This window comes from Sesamum indicum, linkage group LG14, assembly GCF_000512975.1.
Source record: "Sesamum indicum cultivar Zhongzhi No. 13 linkage group LG14, S_indicum_v1.0, whole genome shotgun sequence".
Classification (NCBI taxonomy): domain Eukaryota; kingdom Viridiplantae; phylum Streptophyta; class Magnoliopsida; order Lamiales; family Pedaliaceae; genus Sesamum; species Sesamum indicum.
In genome coordinates this window covers 4,319,446-4,342,210 of record NC_026158.1, presented here as the reverse complement: position 1 = coordinate 4,342,210, position 22,765 = coordinate 4,319,446, and the positions used below count along the sequence as shown (strand labels likewise).

Genomic DNA, 22,765 nt, shown 5'->3' with positions numbered 1-22,765 from the left:
TAATGATTGTATAAATAATATTTATATTTTTTATGTATAAATTTTTAAAGAATGTGAGTGATTTGTATAAATAAATTATAAATTAGGGGATATAATTATAATTACCCCTTTTTAAAAAGCACTATTTTTTTTATCTAACAGCCCAATAGGCAAAGTTGATAGTAGAATGATGGCGGACGCTACTGCCGTAAAAGGTACAAGACAAAATTCCGAGTCATCAGCTTCCGTCTTGCTGCTTGGACGTGAATGAAGCCCACTATCTGCTTGTATATATACCTCGACAAGCATATAATATGCAAAGAATTAATTGAAAAATGGAGATGGGTTTTGTCCTGATTAACATCATTTCATCGATAAGTGACACCACTTTTTCCCACTCTTTTCAGAATCTGTAGACCTTTTTCCTCGGAATTGCTGTTCTCTGTTTTGCTTTTGGTTCTATGGCGACTTCCTGCAATGAGAAATCTGGTAATTTTTCTTTTGCCCGAATTTCTTGGAATTGCTGACTTAGAGTTAACTCGTTTCTGGGTTTTGTTCTGCTTGCAGTGATTGCGGACAGAAATGGTGAAGAGTTTAAAGTCCATGTGTTTTCATCTGCGTCGGAGGTGATCTCTGCAGTCTTGATTTTAGTATCATGAGAGTGGTTTGATTGCTAATTGTGCGGTTGGTTTTGAATTTGAAACATTTTCTTGATCTTCTCCTTTCAGTCTTGTCTGATCAGTGAGTTGTATTTGCCTGCTGCTTGATGAGTTTCTTCACTTGTTTCAAGTTATTCTTTGAAATGGGTGATGGTGTTGGAGAATAATACGCGAAATTAGACTTTTAGTCCCATAGACAGGGGATCAACGATCTTAGTCGGCTGCTTTACGTTCACATGCTTTATGTGATTTTTATAATGGTAAACCCAATAAGTAAAGACTAAATGCATCGAGTTTTCTTTAATTTTTTTAGACTATTTTGAAAATTCTTTAAAGGAGACTAAATTTGTTGAGTTTTTTTTTTTTTTTTTTAAATTTTAGGATTATTTTGAAAATTTTGTAAAGCAGATGACCAAATTTGTTGACCCCCTACTCTATGGGACTATGAGTGTAATTTTGCCGAGAATAACATATGAAGCAGTTTAGAGATTTTGCCATTAAGAGCATGTAAGGTAGATATCTCTGTTAAGGTCCCAAAGATTGAAATAGCAATATACTGGTAAAGGAAATAAATCTTGATGTGTTGGGATGAGTCTCTAAAAGGTTTATCTATATCTTGACTTGTTTCTTGAATGATATTTCTGCATTTGGATCCATCTCAAAATAGTTTCTTTCTTGCAATTGAGTATGACCCTTTTGCTGTTTTGATGTTTAGTTGCTCTCAAATCTACAAGAGAAGTGGTTGGGAAAGCCAAAGCCCTACCCAGCAATGTATTCCAGTGTATTTGGTGGGATTATTCTTGATCCGGCAATGATGGTTATCCCGGTGGATGATCACATGGTTCATCGTGGACACGGTGTCTTTGACACGGCCATTGTTCTTGATGGGTAATTTTTTCTTTTATTTCCTGTCACCTGTCAATTCATATTGATCATATTTCAGTTAAGGTTTTGTGGGAAGGATCTTCTCGAGGCGAATATAGTCTTTGAGTCGGCTTCCAAAATTTTCTGTTGGTTGCAAATGCTTTGGGTTGTAATTTGAAGAAATCATCGGTTTTTATCTTAATAGCCCATCTAAAAGGAGTTATAATTGAAGGATTTGCAATTGAAATGATTGGACTTTTGATGTGTTTGGCTTCGTCGCGTTCTATTTTCTAGTAGGTTATGACTTAGTAGTTGTTGCTTTGCAGATACCTCTACGAGTTGGACGTCCACCTTGACCGTTTTCTTAGATCAGCATCAAAAGCAAGAATCATTTCTCCCTTTCCCAAATCTACACTTCGAAGCATTCTTGTTCAACTTACAGCTGCATCAAACTGCCGGAAAGGAACGCTTAGATACTGGTTAAGTGCAGGGCCAGGGGACTTCTTACTCTCTCCTGCTGGATGCCCATCATCTGCCTTCTATGCAGTAGTCATAGACGAAGACTTCTCGCAGTGCAAGGAGGGAGTCAAAGTAATAACATCTAAAATCCCGATGAAATCGCCCCTCTTTGCTACAATGAAGAATGTAAACTACCTCCCAAATGTCCTTGCAAAGATGGAAGCTGAGGATAAGGGTGCATTTGCATCGATATGGGTAGACGAGGAAGGTTATATTGCAGAGGGTCCAAATGTAAATGTCGCCTTTATTACTCGTGAGAAAGAGCTTGTCTTGCCAGTCTTTGATAAGATCCTAAGTGGGTGCACGGCTTTGAGGCTTCTTCAACTAGCACCTAAGTTGGTCGAAGAAGGCCGACTGAAGAGTGTGAGAACTGGAAATTTGACTGTGGAAGAGGCTAAAGAATCTGCAGAAATGATGTACGTCGGAAGCACACTTCCATTATTGCCAATCATCATGTGGGATGAGAAGCCTATCGGAGACGGTAATTTGCTTCAACTTTTGTTTCTTAGCTATCTTCCGTTGGTTCTGTTTGGATTGACGGGTTTGGAGCTAAAGAGTTGAAAATTCATAATAGCAGATCCATTAAGTTTGTTTGAATAATTTCATCCTACGCGAATTTCAATTCCTTAAACTCCCGTTGTGTCGACTTCAAATCCTTCCATCCAAAAACAACCCTCAGTCATTTGCATTACATTTTAAGCATATTGTCACCTTTTCTCCCTCATTTCTCTTAATCCAACTATGTTATCCCCTTGCTGTGCATTAAATACACGCATAGTCCTATATTCACTCGTTCATCTGTTGCTCAAGGTCTTTCTCATATGGTTTCTGCTACAGGTAAAGTGGGAGAATTGACAATGGCACTTTCGGATTTGCTTTGGGAAGACATGGTCACCGGCCCTGAAACGCAAAGGTTCCCAGTTCCTTATATGTAGGGATTCAACGGTGTTCGACTTCCGGTGGAGGACGGACGTTATTCTGATTGTCGTAGAGTCGTTCCGTTCTGCATGCTATCAACATTGTCACTGCCTTCTGTATGCTCAAAAAGTATTCCCTCATGGTTGTGGACTATTGGTAGAGTTCCGCATAGAAGAATTGTCAATAAGAACAGAGTAAAGAAGCAGTTTGCATTTATGTTATGTTGGTTTTGGAAAATGGAAGCCATTGTTTATGTGTGATGTGTGACAGAATTTGAAATAGAAAATTCAGTCCGTAGACTATGTGTTGTCATCTTTTTTGTTCAATCGGGATGTGTCTTTTGTTGATGAAACGTATAATAAACGTATATTTTCTACTTCTTTTTGGGTTAATTACAGTTACGCCCTTTTAAAAATACGAATTATACTTTCTCCATTGAAATTTCAGAATTATACTTACACGAAATTCATTACTTACATCTGACCTTCTATATATAGGATTTGAACGAAAAATATTGACTTTGTCAAAAATATACATTAATTTTTAATTTTACCCTCCATTCAATATTTCACTATAATATTTTATACTTGGAAAGGAGTGAATGTAATATATATAATCAAAAGGGTTTTTTGTAAGAAAATATTGCTTTCAAATTATAGTTATTGGATAAAATTATTATTGGGGAATGTTAAATAAGAGATAAAATTAAAAATTTATGTATTTTTTTTTGTCGAAATTAGCATTTTCCATTTAAACCTCAATGGAAGAGTGTTTGGTGTAAACGGATAATTTTTTTTAAATGAGGTCTAAGTATAATTTTATAACTTTTTTGGAAGAAGTGTAATTTTACATTTTTATAATGATTCTAAGTGTAAATAACCCTTTTCTTAATAAGGTATATATTGAAAATAATTGTTATAATTTTGACTTGATTACTTCTTATGAAAATTAAATAGAACCAATGAAATTTAATTTAACTGGTGAAGTTGAGATTTTTTGTTCAAATTTCACTGATGTAAAGATATAAGGTTGAATACTGCACTCTATTTTTATTCAGTATCCAGTCTTATATTTTTACAAAGAAAAATAGTTTTATTTTTTGTATACAATTATCATTTGTTATAGACGATTTCATTTATATTTATTTAGATAATTATATTTATGCTCTTGATTTATGGTCTATCTTACATTGCATATTGTATAATTACAGAAACTATTCATAAATGTAGGGTAAGTTTGTGTCAAGGTGTCGACATTTTTTGGGGTGTATGTGTAATTTTTCAAAAATCAGCGTTGATTTGTATGATTGATGTTGATGTTTCTGACGAGTGTCTGTATAATTATCCAAAATGCATAAATAATTTATAGAAACAAATCATGTGTCAGGAAATGTAAATATAATCATTCCTATTTTTATTTAAAATGATTTGTATGATCAATTTATTAATAAGTGGCATCATAAATATATGTATATGTATCATAGAGTAAATTACATTTTGCTAAACGAATTATACTCATTTTTACACTTTGGCATCTAATTTTTTTTTTTTAATTTATCATTTTCACTTTGTGAAATTTGCATCTGTCCATATATGATTGTTTTTTTATTGATTTTTTCTGTCGGAAAACATCACATATTGTACATATGTAAAAAATATCACATCAGATAACCCTTAATTATTACATGTGCACTGCGTGTGATTTTTTTTTTTTTTTGACGAAAATCTTGGTAGAAAAATAGTTATAAATGGCAAAGTGCAAAATTTCATTAAGTTAAAAACATAAATTAACATAAAAAAAAAAAAGTTCTGATGCCAAATATAAAAACGATCATAATTTGAATGACAAAATTTAATTAACCCTATATTATAACTATAGTACTCGTTGTATACTTATATCGAGTGTGCATCTACCACTAATTTAAATAAAAGATTGGAACTAAAATGTAGATAAGAGTGTTTTATTTCTTTATAAAATTTTTAAGTAAAGGATTCAACATAAATTACAAAAGGGCAATTATGTGTTTAGTTTCCTTCTTATTTTGATATTTCAAATTTTTATTGAAAATATACTCTTGTGTTTTAGCATAATTTTTTTTTGTATGAAAGTGAAAATATATTCAGTAATTTTTTATTGTTAGTAGTGTCAAATCACGTATTTTTTTATTTAAGTGAAATTGATGATTATAATATTCTTTTTATTAATTTATAATTGTGTAATGTCACAATTGCATCACCAAAATTATATATTAATATTTGATTAAATTAAAAATTGAGAAAATGTATTTCTATATATGTACATATATATAGAAAAGAATAACAATCGAAGTAAGAAAATAATAAAGTTTATTCTCAAAATTATAAGCAAATATAAACAAATTAAAAAGTAAATTATAAATATCGTGAGGTTATTAAAAATATTAAGATTACTATTATGTCGATCTTTTTTTACGGGAAGGAATAAAGTATAAAGTAAATTTGAGTATTTAAAATTTGTAAGATAAAAAGTTCTATTTTATAATATTAACCATCGCGACACACCGCCCATGCTGAATATAATAAATAATATTTTATATTTTATATATCATATATAAGAATAAAATATATAAACCAATAAATCACATTTCAAAACAAAAATAAAAAGAAAGAAAGAAAAAAAAAAAAGGTAACCGCCATTTCATAATTTTTGTAGGATTATAATTACCATACTTAAAAACTAACACGATGGTATCACTAATTGTCGTTTATGGGTTTAGATATTCTTTTATATATATATATATATATATATAACATAGATTATAACTTGTAGATATATAATTTATTTAAGGGATAATTACATTCCCCTCCCCCGAGGTTTAGTGTAATTACATGTAGACCCCATATGATTTGAGAAATTACATTTAGCACCTTTAAGTTTGTTTCGTCTAACAAAGTTGCCCATCCGTTAGTAAAAATTCACTGAATTTTGTGATATTAACAGAAAATATATATATATATATATATATACCGTTCATTGATATATTACTGATTTATTATGAGTCAAATAAATCTTTTTATGATCAAATCATTCTCATATTTTCATCATTATAAGAATAGTTTAGTCCGAAAAAAAGATTTGACCTACAATAAATCAGTAATATGTCAATCAAGGATATATATGAATTTTTATTTAATTTTTTTTATTAATATTAGTATATTTAGTGAATTTATATTAATGGAACGACTAATTTGTTAAATGAATAAATCTCAGGGGTGTTAGATTTAATTTCTCAAACTACAAAAACTTTACGTATAATTACACTAAATCTCAGAAGAGTAGACTATAATTATCTCTTTATTTAATTACATTAATGTCTTAAAGAATTTAAATAATATAAAAGTAATAAAACAAATTATAATAAATATTATATAAAATAAGAAGAACAAAGAAACCCTAATTCCCACGTGAAATATAAATACATGTATTTATATTACATTAAATTATATATAAAAAATCGAACCAAGAGTTTGTTATAGTTCCCAGGAAATTAAGGTGACAGCTCGGAAATGCCATTTGGCAGAAGCTGAATGGGCTGAGTGTCCTCGTGATCCCACCCCCCACCCCACTGAATCGGAACCCAAATTTTCGAAACCCCAACTACACAACAACCCCAAATCCAATTTCCGAAGAATCGCAAAGCTAAACCCCCCCAATCACGCCACCATACTCTGAATCTTCACCGTCATCATTGCACCAGCGCACACGATTCTCCTCCTAGGGTTTTCTTTCTCCTCGCGATCGGAAAAAAATGGCGGATAATGGTGGTGGTCAGGGTTTGAGGAAGCCGGTGTTCGTTAAGGTGGAGAGCTTGAAGCCCGGCACCAACGGCCACACGCTGGTGGTTAAGGTTGTCAACTCCAACACGGTGCTGCAGAAGGGCGCAGCAGCGTCTCCACACCTCCGCAACACCCGCATTGCTGAGTGCCTCGTTGGCGATGATACAGCTTCCATCCTATTCACTGCACGTAACGAACAAGGTACGGTATGGTGCTTCCGTACGTACATTCGTATACGTATGTACTATTGTTTATAAGTACGGGAAAATTGCAGAAACAAGGAGGTGAGAAGAAAATGAAGTGATTGGTGAGTATACGCGTGTTGGAACTTTTACGTGTTTATTTTTTCTCCTTTGGATTTTCGTGGTACCGTGATGGATCGTGGACTCATGGTCTTCGGAATTTCAAATGCTGGAATTTTGTTTTTCCCTTCTCGTTTTCTTCTTTGTTTTTTGGTTGAAATTTTATTTCCATGTGAGATTAGGATGTTGGCAACGTACTTATTGAGTTTTACGCTATAATAAGTTGAAGGTTATCTATGATTTTATACTATGAATTTATGATCACAGATTGTTTACTAGAAGAAAAATGTATTGGATGATAAATTCGAATGTTCATGTGAAGGTAATGATCACTGTCTATGGGCATGCTGCATGTTTACTCCTGTTTGGGCAATTCACTAGAGCAATACCATGAGTAGAATTTTATGTGTTGTCATTTTTTGGGGTGCTATTCACAAGGTTAATTTACTATCAATGTTTTTGTTAAAAGCTTATGAAGAAACTGTGTTAAAACTGAAAAGCTACTTTACTATTTTCTAGGGGGTTGTGACTATTTCGTTGTCTGTGATCAAGTTGATCTCAGATAATAAGCACAGCTGTTTAAAGAAAGAAGCTCTCTCACATAGTTAAGAAGGTCTTATGTAAGTTGTCGAGTCTAACGTGTTGGAGTTGCAACCATCTCACTACCAAATAATGCTCTTCTTCTCACAAGACAAAGCAGAGGGAGTAATGAAAAAGACAAAGCAAAGAGAATAGGTACCAGTTTTGCAAGGACCACTTAGGTTTAAAATAGTAGCCCATTAGGTCAACTATACCGCCCTTCCCTTTTATTATGGATAATTAAATATATCTTCCTTCTTAATTTCAAATTTAGAAATGCATTCGGAATTATGTGATATCATGAAAATACGTGATGGTACTTTAGGAAGTTTGTTTGTAGTTAAAATGACGATGTATTGGTTGACTAACAAAAGGGTTGCATTTTAACCAAAGACAGTAACAAGGACAGTGTTGTAATTATAGGTATAATTATTTATTAAAATGTTAGATGGGTTAGGATTTGAATGTGCTACTATTAAAACTCAGGATCATAATGGATCAAATTTTTATTCCAGTTCCTTCCTAATGATTGTTTCATGTCCAGTCTTTTCAAATTGTCTTCTTCCTGATGGGTTCACATTGTTTGGCTAAATATTCAGTGCTGCTCTGTATTTACTGGCCGCTAGTGTTTCTACTCAAAATAAAATGTCTGAAGATGTCTTGCTGCCCTTGCCTCAATATCCAATCATCTTTCTTAATACTTGGAATTCCATATCTCATCCTTTTCCTCTTAGTTAGTAATAGACTCGTGGTTCTGCATGGTTTATACATTTTGGATCTCCTTATTTTACAAGAACTTCAAGTGAATGACTCATTTGTTTTTGTATATATTTCCTTATTCTCAGTTGATCTGTTGAAGCCTGGAACTACTGCTGTCCTGCGAAATGCAAAGATCGACATGTTCAAGGGATCCATGAGGCTGGCTGTCGACAAATGGGGCCGCATTGAGGTCACTGAACCTGCTACATTTGAAGTCAAGGAAGATAACAATCTCTCACTCGTTGAGTACGAACTCGTGAATGTTGTGGATGAGTGAAGGGAATCTTTTGCCAATATGAAAATATGGAATCTATTATTCTAAGTAAAATTATGCGTAGTTATGCTTTCACCTGTCAATTTTTGCTATGGTTTTCTTTTTCGGATAGAGTACCCTGGAAGTAGTGCTGTTGGAACAAACTGTAGGAGGGGTCTTTTCTTTTGATCACCGATGGCTACTGGTGTTTATATATTTGGCAGGGAAAGCTTTATAGTCTGTGAGGTACGACGGTATGTATAAAGTTATATCATGTCCAGTATTAATGATAGAGATCCTCTTAGGAGGAGGGCAACCTTAGTTAGCATTTTCTTACAATGATGAATGGCCTCTTATCTTTCCACTAAGAAGGAGATGAAAACTTGTCTTTTCTTCTTGCGTAGTCAAGTAATTGTGCTGCCTTTCCTCTTGTCTAACTAAGCAAATGTGCAGTACCTGTGCTAAACACAATGTCCGACCTGTGTTGATATCTACATGGTTAGTATCGATATGGGTACAATTTTCTCATACCCATACGAAATCCATTTTCTCATTTTTGTAACCAAACCAAGAATAAATGGGTTGCATTTTAGCTCCCCGGAAAGGCCTTTCTTCTTTTAGAAATACATATAACTTTTAACAATATAATATGTCGGATTTTCTCGCCCAAACAATTGTATTTTGAGATAGATAGTTAATAAGATTCTCTACATGTTGCTTCAATATTTACGCGGGGCCTCATGGTGTTTTTGAAATATATCGTGATTTGGTAAGTATATACTAAAAATAGCTAAAGAATTGCCAAAAATGAATTTAAAGTTGAATTCCTTTTATCTTTGTAATATTTTGCAAAATGATCAGGCACTCCAATATCAACATTAATTAATGATGTGAAGGCCAATGAAGCTTTGAATATCATACAAAATGTTCAATAATCTGTATTCACTCGTTCAATATTCAATACATGTAATTGTACGATATTTACAATCTTGATAGAATGCACATTATATCATTGTTACATTACACAAATACAAGTGTCGTCTTAAACAGATTTAGTGCTCATTTTACAGGCTTTTCTATACCAAAACGACTAAAATTCTTGATCAAATTCAAATTACCCCATTCATTCAATCCCTAAAACTTCACTTAGATTGACAAATATCAAGTTTCCAACACATTCATGAGAACAAATTAAATTTTTCTTTGAGAAGTTTTTTATTATGATAAAATTGAAAAAATTAATATTTTAATTGAAATTAAATTAATATAAAATTAGTAGAAAAGAATCACATAATCCTTCCTTCCAATTTAAATAATTCTTCAGCACTTTTCATTTTTTGATCTCTTCAAATTTCTTTTATTACCTCCTGGTATAAAGTTCATATAACAAGTTTGGTTTAATTTGAATGTATTGAGCTGATCAAACAACATAAAAGTAAGACAAAATGTATATACATATACACACACTTTTGTCAATGCCCAAAAAATATGAAAATACCCAATTTTGGCGGTAACGTTTGGTGGGAAAAATCAACAAAAATTGAGAAAATCACTTCACTCTATACACACCCCACCCGCACCCGTCAGTGTGTGGTACAATCGACCACTCAAACAACTCTAGAGTTGCCACGTCACACAATCAGAACCCGTGGGCCCGGACTCTAACCCCTTGGTTGATTCGTGTATGCACGCGCTGAAAGCACGAGTGTCTGAGGACATAATATATTGATACATATATATATATATTTTCTTTTTCCAGTGTGAATTCTGAAGCCTTCTCAATTCCTCCGCCCTAGTAGTCTTTTTGTAACAGCCTTCTTTCGGAGAGAAAAGCCCTAAAACTCTTGACTCTGGGGGGGAAAAACATTACGGAAAAATGAAAATGATGAATTTCTGCGAATAATCAGGAAATCTGAGTCTAAAATCTCCCAATACTGAGCTTTCTCGGGACGAATTCAAGTTGAAATCGGATAGTTTCTAGGGTTTCATTTTTTGTGTTTCTTCTGCATGATCCATCATTCCGAGGTCAGTCTTGCATCGGCCTCATTTTATCTAATTTGTTTGTTTTGCGATTCCCTTTTGGACGGGAAGCTTTTTGAACAAAAGCCAAATTGATTTTGGAATTAGTTTGTATGGTGGGCGGCAGATTCGTGGCAGGAGGTATAGAAATTATATAGGGAGACAGGGGAGGAGAAAGGAGATAGGTCAGAATTTATAATTTTTTAGTATTTGCGTTGGAGGGTTTTTGACATGCGATTAACGCGGTCTGAATCAGTTGGTAAGAGAAGGAAGGATCAGAAACTCAGGAATAAGTTTAAGGGTAAGAAAAAGCACAAGAGATTAGACGCCATTTGTGAAAAGGCTTACACTAGGAGCCATAGAGGGGTTGAGAAGGTTGAATCTGCTGACGTTAATAATGGAGGGAATGAATTGGAGCTCCGTAGAAGCAGTAGGACTCGTAGAGCTCCTGTGTTGCTGGATTCTTCGCCTATGCCACCCAAAAAGCGGCAGAAGATTGATAAGAATGTGGCTTGTAGCGTTGAGAAAGTTAGGAGAAAGGATGGGGTGCACTGCAAAACCCCTTGCTCAAGTTCAAGGGATTTGGATGGATGCAATGTTGGTTGGGTGTCGAGGTTGAGATCTAGAGCAAAGTGTGCTGGTTTTTCTGAGAGGTGTAAGGGAGAGTCTTCATTGAAGGGTAAGAGAAAGCTCTTTGAGGATTCTGATGGCTCTGGGGATGAAATGAAGCCTGAGAGTTGTGATAAGAAAGAGAGTTTGGTGGGTGAGAAATCAACAGTTGTTAGATCAAAGAGGCCGGGAAGAATTAAAGCTTCAAATGGTTTGGCAAATGAAAACCAGGAGAAGGATTTGGGAGGTAGAGTGGAAGTTGGCAAAGAAAAGAATACAAATAAGTTGTTAGAAGAGATGGGTGAGGTGGATGGATTGTGCTTGGAGTTTAAATTGGATTGCAGAAGTGAAGTTGGAGTAGACGATTGCCATGTGGCTTCAGAGTTGGCTGAGAGAGAGGAGACTGAAGTTCAAAGGGATTCAGATGTTGAAGGATGCCAGAGCAATGGCAATGTGGAAGGAAGGAACGAGTCTGCGGAGCTGGAAAAATTGGCATGTGATCTTGTACCTGAGCAAGAATATGTTGTTAAAGTTGACTGTGCTTCATCTGAGCAAGAAAATGTTGTTAAAGTTGACTGTGCTTCATCTGAGCAAGAAAATGTTGTTAAAGTTGACTGTGCTACAGCTGACCAATCAAAAGATGAGGCGCATCCTGATAAACCTCTTGGAGATGAGACATGTGAAAAATCAAAAGGGAAATACAATACTTCTTTCGATGCAGACAGCAAACCAAGAATAAAGCTTGGAAGGCGCTGTGGTTTATGTGGTGGTGGTACTGATGGCAAGCCTCCAAAAATACTTGTACTGGAAGGTGCCGGTAGTGATAATGAGGTATATAGTGGATCATCTGCTTCAGAGGAGCCTAACTATGATGTATGGGATGGATTTGGTGATCAATCTGGATGGCTTGGACGGCTTCTTGGTCCTATTAATGATCGATTTGGGATAGCAGGAATTTGGGTTCATCAGCAATGTGCTGTATGGAGTCCAGAGGTGTGTTTTATATCCTTGTATCTGTAGAATTTTGTTATGTCGGATAGTTATATTGGTTGAAAATCTATGCCTCATTCAAACTGTTTACTGTATTTCATGCCTTTAGTGGGCACTCTATATAGAACCTTTTTTATGGCTCTACTTTGTAGGAGTTAAGCTAAGAGTATGTTGTGTTCTTATTGTTGTACTTACTCGTTAACCGGAAATATCCTTCTTTTTGATTGCCAACTTGGCAATTCCATAAATATGGGTAGTTGATTTAGGATGGAAAGAATGTTTCTCCTCTTTGGGCTATGAGAAAGGGGAAGCATAGGAAGTTTTCTGAATGGATGGGTTATTTCTTTCTTTCTTCCCTGTGGTTTTTTTTTTCTTTTCCCCTCTGGTGGTTCTTTCTTTGTTTTTTGTCATCGATGTTGGGATGCCTTTTGGTATTAGACTATCTTTGCATGTTGATTTTATAGTTGTCAGACAAGCAGGTGACTGCAAGGATGTCTAGCTGGGCCTTATCTTTTAACATGTATCTTTTTGGGGGTAGGTCTCCTTATTTGTGTGAGTGGAATGGATTTGTTCAAATTTATGCCTACTTATGAAAATATGAAAATTAAGCTGCCTTTGATGCCTGATTAACTTTTTCAGGCATGTTTTTTCGTTTTGTGGAGGACTTAGGAACCTTTTGTTTGAGCTGAAAGGTTCAGGCTTTGTGTTATTGGGTCTTTCTCAGATCCCAATGTTTCAAATGAAAATTAGAAGTTTGAACTGCACTGCTTTTGTTCTTCATTCCTACCATAGTATGTATGATGGATGCAAAAAATATTTCGCATAAGTTTGAGACTAGTAACATATTACTGCAACCTTGGTGACAAGGCAAGGCCATAATAATTTAAGTTGTAAAATAATTATATTCACTCAAGCTTCATATCTTTGCTGGTATTCCCATTACAAGGTCCCAATGTGGGCTAAGTTCAATTCTGATCTGGTGATTGGTATGAAGCGAAGCTCTTCTATGTTGGTTGCTGGGTCTTTCTAGTAAATTCATTTACTACATAGTATTAATTATTGCTGGTTTTGAGCTCCATGCTTCATATTGATTGAGATGTCAAATCTTACTTTCAGTTTGCACTGTTATCTCTGTGAAGAATATTGGTCTTTGCTTCCTGTGGCCACCATTTCTTTGGAGGGAGAAAAAGGGGTTTGCCATGTTTAGTTCACTCTATCTCGTTTATAATTGTTCTGTGTGTGCCTGCCTGTGTGTTTTTGCATGCAACAAGATATGATTTAGAATCACTCAAACTTTCTTCATGTTCATTTAGAAGTCTATCAGGTTTCAGCATTCTACCTTCTTAAGTGTAGCTTAATGATGGAAATCTTAATAGGATGTAAGCAACAATCTTGACTATCTGATTTTCTATACTGTTGATATCCATAGAAATTGAATGTTCTTGGCCTTCTTATTTCCTTTTGTTAATAATATTCTATCAGCTATTCTCATAATTGTTTTCAGGTTTATTTTGCAGGACTGGGATGCCTAAAAAATGTTAGGGCTGCACTATACCGTGGAAGGGTGCTGAAATGCAGCCGCTGTAGGAGACCTGGAGCAACCATAGGATGTCGTGTTGATCGATGTCCAAAAACTTACCACCTAGTGAGTGGTTTTTATACAAAAGATTAGCATCTCTTTCACCCTCTCAATCTTCATTGACTTGTTGAATTTCATTTTGTTTGCTTTGTTTCTCTTTACTGTGTATGTTGCTGTTACATTTTCTTATTAAAAATATTCACTGGGTTGGTTCTGGTTTTGTATAAATTTTGCAGCCATGTGCACGAGCAAAAGGTTGCATCTTTGATCATCGTAAATTTCTTATAGCATGCACTGATCATCGGCGGCTATTTCAACCACATGGAATACAGAATGCACAGCGTTTGAAGAAAATGAAAGCTAAAAAGTTGAAGTTGGAATTACGCAAGATGGCTAATGATGCATGCCGTAAGGATATTGAAGCAGAAGAAAAATGGTTAGAGAACTGTGGGGAGGATGAGGAATTTTTGAAACGTGAAAGTAAGAGGCTTCATAGGGATTTGTGGAGAATTGCACCTACATACATTGGAGGTGAAAACTCAGAGGGCGAGAGACGATTTCAGGGCTGGGAATCTGTTGCTGGGCTGCAAGATGTCATTCGGTGCATGAAAGAAGTGGTTATTTTGCCACTCTTATACCCTGAGTTTTTCAATAATCTAGGACTTACGCCTCCTAGGGGAGTTCTGTTGCATGGATATCCTGGAACTGGCAAGACATTGGTTGTGCGTGCACTAGTTGGTGCTTGTGCTCGTGGGGACAGGAGAATAGCATATTTTGCACGCAAAGGTGCAGATTGTCTTGGCAAGTATGTTGGTGATGCTGAGCGCCAGCTCAGACTTTTATTTCAAGTTGCCGAGAAATCCCAACCTTCTATTATTTTCTTTGATGAGATAGATGGTTTGGCCCCATGTCGCTCTAAGCAGCAAGATCAAACGCATAATTCAGTTGTCTCCACGTTGCTTGCGTTGATGGATGGCCTAAAATCTCGAGGTTCAGTTATTGTAATTGGAGCAACTAATCGTCCTGACGCAGTTGATCCAGCTCTAAGAAGACCTGGGAGGTTTGATCGGGAGATTTATTTTCCTCTTCCTTCTGTTAAGGACAGAGAAGGGATCCTCTCACTGCACACTCAGAAGTGGCCCAAGCCAATAAGTGGGTCCCTATTGAAGTGGGTAGCAAAGCATACTGAGGGATTTGCTGGTGCTGATCTACAAGCTCTTTGTACTCAGGCGGCTATAATTGCTCTGAGGAGGAGCTTCCCCTTGCAAGAAGTTCTCTCAGCGGCTGAAACTAGTGCTGCAAACAGTAAATGCCCAGCTATTCCCGCATTTGCAGTGGAAGAGAGAGATTGGTTGAAGGCTCTCTCATGTGCACCACCTCCATGTTCTAGAAGAGAAAGTGGAATTGCTCTGAATGAAGTGGTCTCTTCACCTCTTAAAATTCATCTTCTTCCCTGTCTTCTGCAGCCACTAACAAGACTGCTGGTTTGCCTGTATCTGGATGAGCGCATCTGGTTGCCATCACATCTTTACAGGGCTTCTATATTGGTGAAAAATGTAATTGTTTCTGCTTTAGATAGCAGAAAAGTGCAAAGTGATAAGTGGTGGTTGCACATTAATGGTTTGCTACAGGAAGTGGATGTTACAAGTGAGATTGAGAGGAAACTTTTGCTTGGAAATATTCTGGTTGAAGAGAGTGTCCCATGCGGCTCTATTGTCATAGAGGAATATTCTGATGAGGATTGTTCAAAAAATATCCATCACAAGTCTCAGTATACGGGTGCTCGCCCTGGGTTGTTACAAACAAAGTCTACTGGATCATGTGATAAACCAGGATTTCAATTGTTGATTTGTGGAAGTCCGAGATCTGGCCAGAGGCATATTGCTTCATCTCTTCTCCACTGTTTCATTGGCAATATTGATGTATGGAAAGTTGATTTGGCTAGCATCTCTCATGAAGGACATGGAGACATGATTCATGGGCTAACACGGATATTGAGTATGTCTGATTTTATAGTTCAACTTACTAAGTGGCAAAAGTGTGATTTATGCTATTTTTAAATTCATGATTTTTTGGGAACCTATTTTTCTGTATGTTCCCGTACAATTAGGAGCTTCCCTTCAAAAGCAGTTCCCAATTTCATCTCAATATGTTTATCACATGTGATTTTAGTTTATTCCTATGATATTATATTTTACTTTCCATGTCCATAGTGGTTCAAACTTCAGTTATAGCTTGACATGGTAGTGCAAGTGTTCTGCTAAGGCATGACGAACCTGCTCAGGACAGACAATGTTTGTTTCTGTCTGATCGAGGATTATTTGTGTGAGATGCTCTTAGAATGTTAATTGAATTCCATGATGTATCATGCTAATACTGCCAATGAATAATAAGGTTGGGGAAGATCCTGGTTGATGGTAGTTGAATATTAGTAATTAATAACTTATTCCCTTTTGCCACTTGCAAACTTATGGATTTGGATACTGCTGCCCTTACAGACTTAGTCCATCTTGTAAAGTCTTTGGCCTCATATTTCTTGTAAGGTACAGATGTCTTGTATTTTATCCATATTTTTTTCATTTCATTTCGTGTCGTTGTGTCCTCATCTGTATCACTATATGCATTTTCACAAATGCAAATTGTTCTTTTGCTCGATCCTTGAAAGTCACGCTCCTTCCCTGTTCGTTGGTGTGCCATTGACTGATATCATCTTTTACGTCTGCTATTTGTTGATCTTTGACTATTCTGTTTCATTCTATGTATGGTGTCTGGGCATTTTATATATGTTTGCAATTTAAAGAGCAGAAAGATTTGCATGTCCACTTTCTCTTATTAGCTGTTATAAATGAGTTAAGGAGTATGAGGTCTCATTTTGAGGTCCTTGGAATGCAAGGAGACAGAGAAGTGAAATGAAGAGATCTATGAAAGCTTTTGGTGCTAAAGTGAATTAGCTTGAGGCAGTTCAATCCAGATTGGTGATGGCTCTAGAGCACCTAGAGCATGTTTTCCTGCTATTTCTCTGTCCGAACTGTTGCCCTTAAACCGGGGTGCATGGTGTTAAGATTAAATGTTGTCAAAGTCATTATTTTCTTCACCCCCTGGGTTCTCTATCCAATTATTTGAACTACACTTAGAGTTCCTGCCTCCTTCTCTCCCCTATTTGCTTCCTTCCAACCTCCTCCATTTCCCTGAGTTCGTCTGATGAGGAATGTAATTGTTGTTGTGACAGTGAGATGCACTGGTGCAAATTCCTGCATGCTATATTTGCCAACAATTGATTTGTGGGCTATCGAGACATGTGATAAAGCCTCTGAAGATGGCTGTGAATCATCTCCAATGGAACCTCAGTCCCCTGGTAAGACATCTTCTGGTGGGCGCTGGGAAGTTGACATGGAAGATGGACTATATCCAAGTGCTGATGTAATGGCAACACAGACTCAAACTGTAGTGAAGGTGGCCTCGTATCTGTGGGCCTCTTTCATTGAGCAGGTGGAGTCCATGCGTGTGAATTCCTCCTTGATAATTCTGGTAAGGTGGCTTTTTCTTTGATTGAAGGTTGAGTTAAATTCTTGTATTCGTGAGATGGAAAATGAAGGAACTGCTTCAAAGATTGTGATGTAGTATGCGCTATTAGCTTTTTATTTGACTTTTCCTTTGAAGAAATAGATAAGTGTTCAATCCATCCTTTTAGGGATATCTCGGGCTTCTACTTTTTGACTGCCAAATTTATGTGTCTTGTATCAAAGGTTCAAAAAATATTGTAAATGCTTTTATTACCTGTGGTTTTCTTAAATTTGATTAGTGTTGGTAGACCAAAAAAGTATTTTACCATTCATATCTGTTGGGAAACGTCCAAACACATCTTTTATGGGGGCATGTGGCACAGGGTGGCCTAGAGGCCCTAGACCAAAAACTTCAGAAAGAAAGTACCTTTGTAAAGAACATGATATGACTTCTGGATATATTGCCAAGATTTAAAAATGAAAATTGTAATTTTAGTTAAGGCTCACCTTCTGCTATTTAATATTAAGCTTTTTCCTGATTCAAACGGGGCTGCTGGATTTTGGTTAGAGGAACATGCCACATCAAGTTTTTTAGAGGAAACCTGCATCTTGTAATCACTCCTTGATGTGTCTTGCATATCAAGATGTTCTGTGCTTCTAATGCGATATTTCCTTTTTCATACAGAAAAGGATGTCTGGTGAGTTGATAGATATTCTCCTAAGTGATTGTTAGTTTGTTTCAGAATTTTGCTTGTGTTATAATGTCTTGTTATTTTTGAAACTAAGATCTCGTATTCAATGGAATTACTGACATGAAAAGGGATGTCTGGTTGAGTTGGTAGATATTCTCCTACATGACTTTTAGTTTGTTTCTGAATTTTGCTTGTGTTATAATTTCTTGTTATTTTTGAAACTACGATCTCGTATTCAATGGAATTAATTGTCACTGTCTACCAGCTCATGCTTATGAAGAAAGCATTAGCTCACTAATCATACTGTATATTTTCCATTTTTAATACTTATGTCTAATATCTTTGTCACGTCAAGTTTAGGTCTTCATACACGGACACGGTGACTCGAACACAATACAGAAACAACACATACTTTATAAAAATCTTAGTATACATTACGGCTCGACTCTAAAAATTTTATCTACAAGGTATACGAGTAGACGTATATATACATGTATGTATGTTATTAGAAAATAAGTTATAAATTATATGCATAACTGTAATAAGAAATCCAGTTATTTCGTAATGTTAGAAGTAAGCAATGTGATATTTTGATTACAATATTGTTGAAAGAAAAAATAAAAGCAAAATGTTGGAAAAGAAAATTAAGAAGAAAATGGATAAAATAAAATTATTATTATTATTATTTTTGGGTATACTGTTTCTTATAATTGCAGATTCCTTTTAAATTTTGTAAAATCCTGAAATTTGTAAAAATTGCATAAAGAAATTGTGGTGTCTATGCAAAATAGGGGTTATGTCCAGTGATAGATAGGATATAAGAGTTGTGCAAAATGTAGAAGTCCGGAGTAGAAGTGGATGCCTTCCTTTGCAAGTCTGTTATCAAGATTAATGATAAAGGTTAGATCTTATTGTTGTCTTTTTCCCTTTCCTAGAGGTATTATGTGTGATTAGCTTGTTCCAAGCTTTTCATATTCCATTTAATGTATCCTGTTGGTTTCCATATAGCGATAGGTCAAAATGGTTTTTTCTTCTGATCTAGATGCGGTTTTACTCCGTTATATGCAGACTTGAAGAAAAGAATGCATTAGTTAGTTGTTTTAGATTGTCTATAAAGATTTCCTTGGAATGATCTTTACAGGATATACTAATGATGCCGGAGAGCTGCATAGTTATCTTTTGGAGTTTGAAATGTAATAGTTTAGGAGAAATTATTAATTTTCCATTTGGCTGCTACCAGCGCTTGGTATCCAGTTATGTTCTTGTGCAGGCTGTTCCAAAGATCCTTGCGTGGTGATCTAGAAAATCATAAGTTGTTTTATAATATAAGCATCCTGCATGTGCCTTATGGCAGTTTACTCTTGCCCTTTTTCTCTTGAATTTTCTGATATTATTATGTGGGCTCTCTAGCATTTGCAATTTCACTTGTATGCTACTGATGCATCTGGAGAAAATAAAGCATTCTCTTTTAGCTATTTATTGTATTCTTCATCCTAAGCCAGTGCTTGTATATAAGCATATCTCTGTTGGGTAATAACCTATTTATTTAGGGCTATATTGCACTCTTAATAACATATTAATACTTAACAAATGCTCATTGCAAAATTTTTCTTATACAGGCTACGTCGGAATTACCTTTTTCATTGCTCCCTAATAGAATAAGGCAATTTTTTGGGAATGGGATATTGAGTTGCAGCCTCCCAAGGCCACTGAATACTAAGGTGCCGCGGTTCTATGTGCAGCTTGATGCAAAATTTAATCATGCCAAGGTGATTACTTCTTTTGCTGCGAAGTTGTCAAAGGATTTCGCGCAGCATTTTGTTCTGTCACTTCATGGTGGAAATCATTTTCATGAAAACTCAGTTGAGGACAAAGCCTGTTATGCTGTTGAAGGTGATGCTGATCGAGTTTGCCATAATAAATCTTGCCATGTCGGTCCGTCTAGTCCAGTTGGCTTTACAAATAAAACTCTGAAAGGGAAACCAAACTTGCTGTTAGCAATATCAACATTTGGGTATCAGATTCTTTGTTATCCTCATTTTGCTGAACTTTGTTGGGTCACATCCAAGTTGAAAGAAGGTCCTTCTGCCAACACTGATGGACCCTGGAAAGGTTGGCCCTTCAATTCTTGCATTGTCCGTCCTATGAACTCAACAGAGAAGGTTGCCACTGCCTCTAGTTCTAGCAATACCAAAACTAAAGAATCTGGATTAGTTAGAGGACTAGTTGCCGTTGGTTTATCAGCATACAGAGGTGAATACACTTCTCTAAGGGAAGTATGCTCTGAGGTTCGAAAAGTATTGGAAACTCTGGTTGGACGAATTGATGATAAAATTCAAGCTGGGAAAGACAGAAGCCAGTTCGTTCGTCTTCTATCACAAGTGGCTTATCTTGAAGATATGGTTATTAGTTGGGCGCATGCATTGCAAAGGTATTGCTAATTGCTTCTTTTACCCCTTTATCTGTCTCATTTCTTCTTACCTTCTCACTAAAACAATAATTTCTTTCAGTTTGGAGGTGGATACTCATATTTCAGAGGCAAACACCAATACTTGTATTGGATCGTCTGACAATCATGTCCACAAGGACAGTACTTCTGAATGTGACAATGGAATCATACAGGGATCAGAAGTGTTGGAAAAAATGACTCAGGAATTTGGTGCTAGAGATGTTGGATGTAATCCAACAGAAGTTGATAATGGATGTGCGGATGCTGCTAACAAAGTTGCAGTAACAATAGAAGAGCCTTCCCATCAAGTTGTCTCCGCTGATTGTTGCTCTCCTGAACACGTGTTAGCACCAACTGAGGTGAAGTTAGAGTCATCTAAGGCTGAAGCCATTGGAGATAATGCAGAAACGGGTCATGTATCTGTCAAACATTGCAATGGTTTCCTGGAGAGTATTTCTGATTTGGAGGCAGGCGGTCCCCATGGTTCAGGTGATAAGCCTGTTATTGAGCTTTCTTCTGCTGCTGAAATTTCTAGCCCGCCTAATGGTCCGCCCTTGATTGATGATGAAATCCTGTCCAAAGATACTGGTGAAAACTCAGGTGCAAATATTCTTGATATCAACAATGCATCAGATCCTGGCAGTCTTAAAGGTGGTCCTGCTGTTACGTGCTTTTACCAGTGTTGTTCAGAATGCATTATCAACCTCCACAATTTACTGTTGAGAATTATAAATATCGAGTGGGGAAAGAAAGGAACTGACTCAACCGTAGAGGATTTGAATGATTTTCTTTCCTCCTTGTCAGCAAATCTTATTTTGTTGCTTAGTAAATTTCTCCAATGTGAAAACCCCTCGGCTATAATATGGGAAGAAGGTGACAACTATAGAAAATACTGTGAGTGTCGGGATTTTCAGGTAACAGACACGCCTGAATGTAAAAATGCAGACAAATTGTTGATAATGGAATGTGGTTGTCATGCAACGAGCAAGGGTACAACCAGCAAAGAAAATCGTCCTGGGATTTCTCAAGGGCTTAATTCTAGGTTTGTTTTCAAGGATGGTGTACTGGCTACTTTAGACACAGGTACTGATGTTTCTTATCATTGTAAATTTGAGAATTTATGCCTTTGTTTTCTTATAGAATGGTTGGTAACGAGCAAGAAGTCTTTTGATTGATACCATGTTTATAGCTTCAACACATGTTGGTTTCCGCAAATTTTGATGCACTTGCGGAGTATAGACGTCGAACTACACGTATGTAAACATTGAAATTTTGTTTCCCGCATATGCTTCCATTTGTTATTCATAGTTAAAATCGAAAAATTCTTTGTTTTGCTAGAGTGGGTGTTTTGGTTTCCAGCAGCCTAGCTAGCCTCTTGGAGATCTATTGGAATGTTTGGATTCCCTAATGTTAATATCCTGAGATTCTCATAACTCGGTCAATCCATCTAAAACCGCAAAGCACACAAACGGCAACTTGGTTTTTTGTTTGTCTTTTTCTTTTTTGTTGATAAATTGTGATATTTATATATATATATTTGGATGGTTATAGATCCTGTGCAGGTCCTATTATGAATATAGTCATGTCATGAGTCAAATCTCACATCTGATAGGGATGCTCTCACCAATTTATTATTGCAGTCTATATTACACTCTCTAATCCCTTCATTTATAGTTGAAGTGGATTGACTGATTTGAGTTTGCTTCACCCCACACTTTTATTTGATTTGATTTGAGTTTGCTTCACCCCACAATTTTATTTGATTTGATTTCGTCATACTTGCTGTTATTTCTTGGAGTTGGGACACATTTGGCATTATAACTCAGTTGAAAGTTTAACACAGAATTCTCATCTACAATAAGGTCACATCGGCGAGTCAAATCGAATGGATCACACAATAAATATACTGTATTTATATGTAATTGGTCTGGTACCAATCAAATGAGAAGTATGGATGGACTTGATTCGAGTTAGAATTTTCTTCTTTTGATTATTTCTTTTCTGAATTTTTGTCTTTTTTGAATTCATATTTCACCTTTTTTATGAAAAAAATAATATGGAATAATGATGTATTACTATATTTAGATTTTAAAGAATATATATTTTTTTCACATAACAAGGACCCTCTAAATTAATAGCTAGTGATGTTTATAGCGCGATCATTTTTTAATTAAGTCCAAAAAGCTCGATATCCCCCACTAAATCCAAGAAATGGCGCTTTGCCCATTTTTACTATGTTGCTCGGCTTCGGGTCCGAATCTAACACGCGATCACTAT

The 22,765-nt window shown here is 35.8% G+C and overlaps 3 protein-coding genes across 5 annotated transcripts; all 3 read left to right on the top strand.

Moving 5' to 3' along the window:
* LOC105176971 (D-amino-acid transaminase, chloroplastic) lies at positions 206–3,317 on the top strand. Of its 2 annotated transcripts, XM_011099973.2 has the most exons (5): positions 206–468; positions 547–605; positions 1,354–1,526; positions 1,829–2,502; positions 2,859–3,317. In XM_011099973.2, exons 1-5 carry the CDS (start codon positions 441–443, stop codon positions 2,954–2,956), a joined length of 1,032 nt encoding a protein of 343 aa, XP_011098275.1. In that variant the 5' UTR covers positions 206–440; the 3' UTR covers positions 2,957–3,317. The 2 variants fall into 2 exon arrangements, with proteins under 2 accessions (XP_011098275.1, XP_020554463.1); XM_020698804.1 differs by lacking the exons at positions 206–468; positions 547–605 and adding an exon at positions 1,104–1,241.
* Positions 6,558–8,977, top strand: LOC105176970 (uncharacterized protein At4g28440-like). Its single transcript, XM_011099972.2, has 2 exons — positions 6,558–6,955; positions 8,481–8,977. The coding sequence occupies exons 1-2, from the start codon at positions 6,727–6,729 to the stop codon at positions 8,669–8,671; spliced, it is 420 nt and encodes a 139-aa protein (XP_011098274.1). The 5' UTR covers positions 6,558–6,726; the 3' UTR covers positions 8,672–8,977.
* LOC105176969 lies at positions 10,426–22,135 on the top strand. 2 transcript variants are annotated; one of them, XR_849012.2, is made up of 7 exons: positions 10,426–12,268; positions 13,770–13,910; positions 14,081–15,842; positions 17,074–17,372; positions 19,659–20,470; positions 20,550–21,741; positions 21,827–22,135. XR_849012.2 is itself a non-coding variant. In XM_011099971.2 (6 exons), the coding sequence occupies exons 1-6, from the start codon at positions 10,898–10,900 to the stop codon at positions 21,661–21,663; spliced, it is 5,499 nt and encodes a 1,832-aa protein (XP_011098273.1). In that variant the 5' UTR covers positions 10,426–10,897; the 3' UTR covers positions 21,664–21,810. The 2 variants fall into 2 exon arrangements, 1 of the variants encoding a protein (XP_011098273.1); XM_011099971.2 differs by lacking the exon at positions 21,827–22,135 and having other exon boundaries at positions 20,550–21,810.